Below are 10,514 nucleotides of genomic sequence, written 5' to 3'. Positions count from 1 at the left end.
AATGCTGCAAGTAATACCAGAAGCCAAAATGGGCCTCTCAGATTACCCAATACCCAGCCTTTCCCCACAACAGAGGGACATGGGAGGAAGAGGAGGGTACACTCACTTCACAGCAAAGGGTTGCCAGCCCTCTCCAGTCACCAGTAGGGGATGAAGGGGATTTAGGATTGCATATCCAGGTCAGGAGACTCCTGGGAAGAACAGGGACCTCAGTGGGATACCATGCTATAGAGTCCATTCTCTAAATATCCATTTTTCCAGGCGAACTGACTCTGTAGTCTGGAGATGAGTTGAAATCCCAGGGGATCCCTAGGTCCCACCTGGAGGCTGGCATCCCTAGCACTCCACAGAATGAGGGCTCTTAACTTGTGGGCCTGGTTCACACTCACCTGGCATGAGGTGAGGGCAGCTGGCTTGCAGTAGCCCTCACTCCTGCCCCAAATGGGCAGATTTAGGTGGGGCTTTTTCCCAGTACAGCTTCTGATTGGTTGTTGGATATCTGATTGGCTGTGCAGATTTTTAAAATGCTTAGCAGCAGCTACCACCATGGCACGAGGATATTCACTGTATGACTGAAAGTAAGCTGTGTGTATGCAAGAAAATATTTTAAAAGAATATGTTCATTTTATAAGTCATCCTGTTATATAGAGCTTCTGCCTGAGACTTATGCATCACCTCACGCCTTGACATTTTATAACTGGATCTGCCTTAGGTGGCAGCCATTTTTGATTGTCGCCACCTCCTGTGTCTGCAAGATCAAGAAGATAGCCAAAGGCTCAAAAAGGCTAGATTTGCTTGGGATTTTTTTGTAGAAAAAGAGTTTGTTTGTCTTTTTGTAGAAAAAGCCCAGCAGGAACTCATTTGCATACTAGGCCACAACCCCTGACATCACCATTGTTTCACACAGGGGGGTTTTGTAAGAAAAGCCCAGCAGGAACTCATTTGCATATTAGGCCACACACCCTGGTGCCAAGCAGCTGGAACTGTGTTCTTGTGCATTCCTGCTCAAAAAAAGCCCTGCATGATACTCAGGTTACATATCATAATTAACCAAAGTTCCTGCAGTGTTGTTGGGACAGATCATTAGCTGAAAAAGTTGTCTCTGAAAATAAGCACTTAAAGCTATTTTGTTTTTCAACAACCACTTTTACTGAGTGGGACCCAGTTTGTGCTATTAGAGTTGGAGAATTTATAAACCTAATCCACATGCCATATTCCTGCCCCAACTGTCTGCCTGTCTCAGTTATTGTGATTCTGCTCATACTGAACTTCTGGAGAAAAAAAACTTTGGCGCAGGCTCCAGCAGTGGAGAGCAGAAGCATGACCCACATTACAAAGTCCAAGGAGATAACAGTGAGAAAACTCATGGCACATTGCTCTCAAGCAGCTGAAGATCTACATGAGTTCCCTCCTTCAGAATCTCATCCTCTAAGAACGAGCAAGTATCCTAGTCAAGATGAACTTTGAAGATATCTTGCAGGAGGCTGGAAGCTTTGGCAAATTTCAGATCTTGACATTGTCTCTGCTTTGTCTTCCAAGATTCATCCTTCCCTTCCATTTCTTACTGCACAATTTCCTTGCTGCTATCCCACCCCATCACTGTGCTATTCCACATCAGGAGCAATTTATCAACCTCACTGAGGAAGAAGTTCTACTCATCAACATTCCAAGAGATTTGGAAGGAGCCTTCAGTTCCTGTGAGATGTTCTCTGAGCCTCAGTTTCACCTGCTGCGGAACTCCACTGAGATGCCATCCAATACCTCATCTATCCAGAGCTGCCAGTATGGATGGATCTATGATCAATCACAGTTCACTTCCACTATAGCCACCCAGGTAATCCTTTCTACTTCCTCTCAGCATTGGAACTATCTGAAAGCACTAAGCAATTGGTTAAGGAACTAAGCAGAGATCTCTATTTGTTTATATGTGTATCTTTCTAAAGATTTCTGGGCAGCTTATTTATGCATTTGGGGTGATTTCTCAACTGGTCAGTGCTCAGCAACAGAACCCACCCTTCCTGCATAGCTGTAGATTTATCCTTTTAATCCTCATCTGAATTGCCTGCTACCAAGTTTTAGGAATGAGTACATTTGCTCCCAACTCTTGTTTCTCCCTTCCATCTCTTGTTTTCCCCACTGTTAGTTATAGGTTGTAAACTCCCTCTGGATGAACCCATTTATTTTTGCTGGCATACTTCTATAAGATGTCATCAACAATGGTGGTATGGAATAAATGACAAATGCCTTCAGTGCTCTCAGACCCTTCTCCCTGAACCAATGTGATCTCTATGGGAATGGCCTCTCTCATTCTGTGGGAATGGCCCGATGGAAAGCTTGTGCAGAAAAGTAGACAGGTTGAACAATATACAGCTACATGGCTTTGAATGATTTGAGAAGAAAAAGGGAAATTAATAATGCTTAAATTGTTATATTGTTTATCTTCACCAATGGCTTGCATTCATATCCATTATGAATGCAGGTACTGGCTTAATTTTCAAAGCTTCTCCCCAAATGTCCTGAAATGGAAATTTGGAGTAGACGTTGAAAATTCTTTGTTAAATAGGGTTTCATCATTGACAGCCATGGCAGTTAAACAGTTACCATTTTCTTTGCTGGTGAAAACATGTATATTACTGAAAGAATGACTTTTAAAATGTAGCCATTGAGACTAAACCCTGGATGCTGAAAAACTTCTGTTACCCAAATATGTAGAAAAAAGCATGATACCTGCAAGGATTTGTGTGTGTGTGTGTGGGGGGGGGGGGTGTCATTCCCATTTTCCCCACCACACAATTTTTCTTCTTTCCCTTTCCTGAAAGCCCCATAGCCTTTCCTCTTTACCTGCTTCTTTCTCACCTTTTCACTCACCAGCTGACTTATCTGAATCTGTCTTGAACTGTTCCTCCTTCCATGGCAGGCTTCATCTGGTATAAGACCATACAGTCTACCTCCTAACAGCTATTTTCTCCATGAGGACAGATCTCTGTCATCTGGAGATCAGTTGCAGTTCTTGGAGATCTCCAGATCCTACCTGGAAGTTGGCAAACTTATTTTTCCCATCCCCTCTTCCCCATAATGTTTCTTCTTTTCCTTCTCTAAACAACACCCATAAGCCCCCTTCCTTTGTTTCTTGGTCTCCTTCGCATCCACCCATCAGCCTACCTTTTATCCGTCCTCCATATTCAGCTTTGTATTAATTTATTTAATTTCTATCCCCCTAAGAAGGTCTAAGAGCCCCATGGTGCAGAGTGGTAAAGCTGCAGTTCTGCAGTCGGAGCCCTCTGCTCATGACCTGAGATGGATCCCAGCGGAAGCTGGTTCAGGTAGCCGGCTCCAGGTTGACTCAGCCTTCCATCCTTCCGTGGTCGGTAAAATGAGTACCCAGCTTGCTGGGGGGGGGAAGTGTAGATGACTGGGGAAGGCAATGGCAAACCACCCCGTAAAAAGTCTGCTGTGAAAACGTTGTGAAAGCAACGTCACACCAGAGTCGAAAATGACTGGTGCTTGTGCAGGGGACTACCTTTTTAAAGAAGGTCTACTCAAAAGAAAAGCTTATTCCCAGGAAAGCTTCTTTAGGACTAAACCCGGTAATTCCACTCTGAGTTCTATTGCACCAACTGTTTGTGGGGAATATGAATTTCCACTGCACTCTCTGGTATGATGTAACAAATGGCACCTTCCTGAGAAGCAGGTTGATTATAAACTTCAAAATTTCAAGTTAAGTTAGAAGGAGAGAAGAACATTAACTATAATTAAGTGATAGCCATTTTTGTTTGGAAGGGTGCCTAAATCTTTAAATGAAAGGACATTTCCTGACATTCCTATTCACAAAGGCCACTCTTTTTCTCTGGTAACTGCTGCTAAAGGACATTTTCAGTGAAGTTATAAAAATGTTGTTTGGCTTGAAAAAAATGTGAAAACTTCCACACTATTGAAAGTGAAGACTGTCTACAACAGAAAATCCAGTATGCTACATATACTTGATAATAGCTTCCCCTACAAGTACCTGGAGATCAGATAGAACAATCAGGTAACCTACTTGGCTTCAAAAATAATATTTATTGGCAGCTATTCATTAAAATCATGGAGATTAAGTTTACAGCTAAGAATAAAATTAATAGGGTTGCCAGCCTCCAGGTGGGTCCTGGAGATTTCCCACTTTTACAACTGCTCTCCAACTGGCAGAAATCAGCTCTGCTGGAGAAAATGGCTGCTTTGAAGGGTGGGCTCTACAGCATTGTACTATGTTGAAGTCCCTCCCCTCCCCAAACTCCACCCTCTCCCAGCTCCACCCCAAAGTCTCCAGGTATTTCCCAACACAGGCCTGCCAACCCTAAAAATTAATGCAGTAGACAGCTAAATAGTAACAGCCCTAAATTACTCTTTAGTTTAGGTACAAGAAAAGTAAAGGAAGACTCCAAGAACACAGTAATGCATAAAACAAGACCAATCCTGGTTTTTTGAATAAAGGTAAAGTTTTAAAAAAAGTTTAAAAGTTTAAAAAAAATGAAGCAAACAATTGTTGCATAAATATATTATCCCTTAACATACATAACAAAATCTTTTCTTCATTCTAATGCTCTTTACCATCCTCTTTGTTTTCTCAAAACAGTCATTTTTCTTGTCACCTTATTTTATTCAGACTTTAGTCATAAATCATTCCAGTTAGCCTCTGCACCAAAGAAATCCTGAAACAAGGAAGCCAAGGCCCTGGTGGGTAATACCCAGAAATGCCAAGAAAATGTGGAAGTAACACATTACTGAACTGTCCAAAAGCAGGTCAGTTTAAATAAAAGATTGGGATCTTTTGTTGTAACTACTGAAGGACTGTGTAACTGAAACAGATTATTTTATAGTATACCACAGATACAGAAACAGGCTGTGATCACACACAGTAAATAATGCACTTTCAATCCACTTTCAGTGTGCTTTCCAACTGGATTTTGTCAGTTCACACAGTAAAGTCCAGTTGGAAAGTGCATTGAAAGTGCATTATTTATTGTGTGTGACTGCAGCCAGTGGTAAAAAATGGAAAGGTAAACCAAAGACAATAGAATACAGCAATTGCTGTATTAGACAATAGAATATGTAGCTTGACAAAATGATGTACAAATCATTCACTACAAAAACTTTCTCACATACCGTGAAGTAAGCTGAGAATTTATTTCAGACATCTTTTTCCTGCCCCTCCACAATCACTCAAGGACGAAAGAAAATGCTGAAACACAGTTTTGGAAATAAATAATATCTGGGAACTCAAGCAGTTTATATAGTACACCCTCGATATCAGATAGAAAACTTTTTTCCAAATATACTGAAGGAAACTGAGAGAAAATACATAGAGTTGGAAGGGACCCCCAAGGTTATCTAATCCAGCCCCCTGCACAATACAGGAAATTCACAAATACCTTCTCCTAAATTCTCAGGATCAGCATTGCTGTCAGATGGCCATTTAGCCTCTGCTTAAAAACCTCCAAGGAAGGAAAACCCACCACCTGTGGGGAGGGACGGTGGCTCAGTGGTAGAGCAACTGCTTGGGAAGCAGAAGGTCCCAGGTTCAATCCCTGGCATCTCCAAAAAAGGGTCCAGGCAAATAGGTGTGAAAAACCTCAGCTTGAGACCCCGGAGAGCCACTGCCAGTCTGAGAAGACAATACTGACTTTGATGGACCAAGGGGCTGATTCAGTATAAGGCAGCTTCATATGTTCATATATATGTTCACCTCCCAAAGAAGCCTGTTCCACTGAGGAATCGCTCTGTTAGGAAATTCTTCCTAATGTTATTATTTGTTCATTTGTTCATTTGTTCATTTGTTTGTTTGTTGAGCCAGAAACTCTTCTGATTTAATTTCAACTCATTGGTACTGGTCCTACCTTTGGGGCCACAGAAAACAATCCCACACCATCCTCTATATGACAGCCCTTCAAGTACTTAAAGATGGTGATCATATCACCTCTCAGCCGTCTCCTCTCCAGGCTAAACATCCCCAGCTCCTTCAGTCTTTCTTCATAGGACTTGTTCTCCAGATCCCTCACCATCTACGCTGCCCTCCTCTGGACCCATTCCAACTTCTCTATATCCTTCTTAAAATGTGGTGCCCAGAACTGAACACAATACTCCAGGTGCCCAGAACTGAACACAATACTCACCAGAGCAAAGTAAAGCAATACCATCACTTCATGTGATCTGGACACTATATTTCTGTTGATACAGTCCAAAATTGCATTTGCCTTTTAAGCCACTGCATCACTGTTGACTCATATTCAACGTATGGTCCACTAAGACCCCTAAATAATTTTTGCACAGACTACTGCCAAGACAAGTCTCCCCCATCCTATAACCCATGCATTGGATTTTTCCTATCTAAATGCAGAACTTTACATTTATCCCTGTTAAAATTCATTTCACTGGTTTTAGTCCAGTTTTCCAGCCTGTCAAGATCATTCTGTATACTGTCTCTGTCTTCTACTGTATTTGCAACCCCTCTCAATTTAGTATCATCTGCAAATTTAATAAGCATTCCCTCTATTCCATCCAAATCATTTATAAAGATGTTGAACAAAACAGGCCCCAGGACAGATCCTTGAGGCACTCCAGTTGTCATTCCCCTCCAAGAGGATGAGGAACCATTCACAAGCACTCCTTGGGTGTGATCTGTCAGCCAGCTACAGGTCCATCTAACAGTAACAGGATCCAATCCACATTTTACCAACTTGTCAACAAGGATAGTATATGAAACATGTGGCTTTGCTTTTATTAAATACAGTATAAAATCATGCCGTTCTTCAGCCATGCCATATAAATCCCTAAAAAATTGACATATTGAATCTTTTCCTCAGTAAGCACTAGTAAGAGGGAAAAAATAATAATTTTAATTTCATAATTTCATAAAACAACACAGTACTGAAAGAGAAAAAACATAGGACTGGATTCTTCCACTAAGTGAGGGGCCTTCTTGTACACAAGCAAGTCTCCTCACTTAGCAGAAAAGATCCACTCCAGTAAATAAAACTGAAAAGGGCCATCCCACATGTTTAATGAAAGACAAAGGAGAAAGATGTATGTTTATATATAACTAGGCTTCCCAATCCACAGGTCCCAGCAGGGGATCCCCGGTTTTCACAGGCTTCTCCCCGCCCCCCAGCCAGCTGGCTGGCGGGGGAAGCCCCACCCCCCACAATCACCATGTAGTTTTAGAGCTCCTGCAGGTTCGTTTTTAAAATATGTGCCTTTAAGGCTGAGTAGGAAGCAGGAAACCGGAAGGGCTTCGGAGAAGGGCCCCTCCCTTTGTTTTGCTTTCATTTTCAGATCAAGTAAAGTTCTGCAGGAACAAGACCCAGTAAGTATTTGTGTGTGTCAGAGAGGGAGGGGCAGGGAATTTCCTGGTTTGGAGGCCCTCCCCCCGCTTTAGAAAGCATGGGGGGGATGTCTACTGGGCACTCTATTATTCCCTATGGAGAACGATTCCCAGAGGGAATAATGGGGAATTGATCTGTGGGTATTGGGGGCTCTGGGGGGGCTATGTTTTGAGGTAGATGCACCAAATTTTTAGTATAGCATCTAGTGCCTCTCCTCAAAATACCCCCCAAGTTTCAAAATGATTGGACCAGGGGGTCCAATTCTATGAGCCCCCAAAGATAGTGCCCCTATCTTTCATTATTTCTTATGGAAGAAAGGCATTTTAAAAGGTGTGCTGTCCCTTTAAATGTGATGACCAGAACTCCCTTGGAGTTCAATTATGCTTGTCACACCCTTGTTCCTGGCTCCACCTCTAATGTCTCCTGGCTCCACCCCCAAAGTCTCCTGGCTCCGCTCCCAAAGTCCCTAGATATTTCTTGAATTGAACTTGGCAACCCTATATATAACACACCAGCCTTCTGTTACAATTTTATTGCTATTACTTACTTACTTACTTACTTACTTCATTTATACTCAACTTTTTTCCCTGAGGGGAACCCAAATCTTTATCTTCATAACAACAAGCCTGTGTAGGGCTGCCAAGTTTATCTTCATTTATGTTGTTATGTTATCTTCATAACAACAAGCCTGTGTAGGGCTGCCAAGCCTGTGTAGGGCTGCCGGTCTGGGTGGGGAATCCCCCACCCAGGAGGTTCCCAACCTGCTGGTCCACATTGGGGAGGTGGGGGGGAACCTCCCCCTACATCGCTGGTGTGATGATGTCACCTGGAAGTTACATCATCAAAATGGGACCACCCATGCGGGGCCACTCTAGGCATTTCTGGGAAAACTCTATGGTTTTCCCAGATGCTCTAGCCATTTGGGAGGTTAAAACTCTATGGTACCTACTGTTTTAACCTCCCAAATGGCCATTTTGATTATGTCACTTCCGGGTGATGGCAGCGTGAAGCGTGCATGCTTTGCGTGTGCGAAGGTCCCCCACTATGGGAAGCTGGGGACTTGGCAACCGTAATGCCTGTGTAATGCTGAGTGTCAGGTTTGGCTGAGTGTCTGTGACATGTCTAGGATCACTCAGCAAGGGCTGGATTAACAATTAGGCCAAGAAGGCACTGATCTATGGGTCGCCACACCTTTAGGGGCCCCAGGTCAGCTTCCCCCCGCCCAGTTTCCCCCCTGATTGCAGCCCTCGAAACCTGCATACGCAGCCAGCAACTGAGCTGCTCTTTGTCCAACTTGTGGCTGCTGGTGGTCTTGTCACCAATTTTGCCTCTCTCTGTCTCTCCCCTGCAGCTTTGTTAAAGGGGCTTTTGAGAAAGTGCCTGCAGGCTGCAGTTGGGGCCATGGATGACGGGGTGGGTGCTCCAACTCTGAGATAAATTTGCAGGGGGCCCCCCAAGTTTTTGAATGCCTAGGGGCCTCCACAGAGTTTAATCCAGCACTGCATGACCCGGCAAGCTTCCATGACAGAGAGAGAATTTGAACCTGGATCTCCAGGATCCTAGTCTGTGAGTTTGACTACTGTACCACCACTGGCCTAAAACATGTATTAGTAATTTAAAAATATATTAATAGTGTGTAAGATGAAGCTCTCCCAAATAGCATAGGAAAAATATTCCTGTTTATAAACTTTAAAAATTGTTTCTATATTTATTTGTTTGTTTAATTTTAACTGGAGCTAGAAGATGGAAGCAGGCAAGCTAGAACATATCATCAAGTCAAAGTCACAAAGAACTTTGGGGCAAAACCTAAAGAAGGCAGATACATCAGGAAGAGAAAATACAAGGCATGCTGATGAGAACTTTTACATGAATAGTAATCACCAAGCAAACTGACTTTGCTTAAATTTCATTGATTACTTGTAAGGCAAATTCCAGATTATTTTGTTATGTATTGAGCCTTGCTCTTAAACTGTTCAGTGTTCTGAAGTCACATACTGTTCTGAGTGTTAGTAACTGGGCAAACTAGGTGGTGGCCTAGGGCACCAGCAGGATGGGGTGCCGAATTTGGCCCTCCCCCCTCCCCATGCCATAGACAAAATACGAGTTTGCTTCTTCCTCCGTCCATCCACCCATTCCCCTCTACCTTGCTTGCCTCTTCTCGTCCTCCGCTCACCTGTCCTGCCTCCTCCCCACTGATTCCCTTTGTCCTCCCACCTGCCCCACCTTCTCCCTGGCCCTTCTCATCCTCCATTTGACCGCCCCACCTCCTTCCTGCGGATTTCCTTTGTCCTCCCACCCGCCCTGTCTTCTCCCCATTTCTTCTCATCCTCTACTTGCCTTCCCTACTTCCTCCCTGATTCCCTTCGTCCTCCTGCCCATCCCACCTCCAACCCATCCTCCGCTTGCCCGTCCAGCCTCTTCCTTGCTGATTTGCGGGTCTACTCATGAGTAGGCATGGCTGCAAGTCTAATTACAAGTAGGTGGCTGTCTCGGGTCTACTCGTGAGTAAGTGGCAGACTCAGGGGTGGGGGCGGAGCTGTGCTGCCTTGGGCACCAGAAGGGCTCGAGCGGCCCTGAGCATGCTTCCCTCCAGGATCCAAATGCCTACATTCCAATTGGCTGTTCTGTGTGAACCAGCCAATTGGGGCACTAGGCATGTATCAATGCACATGCAAATGAAAGATCCTAGAGAGACCAATAGAGCAGATGCCTGCCTACTACAAGGGGTGTGTCTTGCCTTTCCCAACTGTATATATTGCCTGTTTTGCCTGTTTGTTCCCCAGTTCTGTGTTCTCAATAAAAAAGCTATGTTCTTACCCACAGATGAACTCACTATTTAACACTTTGATATTCCTAGGCAAAGTTTGTCTTGTGCATTACACCACGCCAAGCAGCTTCGCACTTCCACAATACTCATTTGTGCTACAGGCTCAAGTCACTGCAGCTCACAGATGCATTAGCCCTATATAAGAACTAAATTATCTCATTTACTAGAGAAGGGGTAGCGAAATCCAGGACCATTGTCCGGTCATTAAACTGACCAATTTATATTTTCAGCAGCATCTATTAAAAATGCTAAAAATGATTGCATGTTTGCCACTTGGCTTAGGGGTACCATGAGGTGCCCCCTCTCTCTGCACCTGCTGCTGTCCCCTC

The 10,514-nt window shown here is 43.8% G+C and overlaps 1 protein-coding gene across 1 annotated transcript in view; it reads left to right on the top strand.

Moving 5' to 3' along the window:
• The first annotated feature begins 1,328 nt into the window (after positions 1-1,328).
• The window catches only part of LOC132587341 (solute carrier family 22 member 7-like), a 42,495-nt gene continuing 33,309 nt past the window's right edge, over positions 1,329-10,514 (top strand). Inside the window, exon 1 of the mRNA XM_060259619.1 lies at positions 1,329-1,834. Coding sequence (XP_060115602.1) covers positions 1,457-1,834 — 378 coding nt within the window. The 5' untranslated portion in view covers positions 1,329-1,456. The remainder of the gene's footprint in view (positions 1,835-10,514) is intronic.

This window comes from Heteronotia binoei, chromosome 1 (genome assembly GCF_032191835.1).
Source record: "Heteronotia binoei isolate CCM8104 ecotype False Entrance Well chromosome 1, APGP_CSIRO_Hbin_v1, whole genome shotgun sequence".
NCBI classification, from domain to species: domain Eukaryota; kingdom Metazoa; phylum Chordata; class Lepidosauria; order Squamata; family Gekkonidae; genus Heteronotia; species Heteronotia binoei.
The sequence above is the reverse complement of the archived record's forward strand: the minus strand, read 5'-3'. Positions and strand labels throughout refer to the sequence as shown.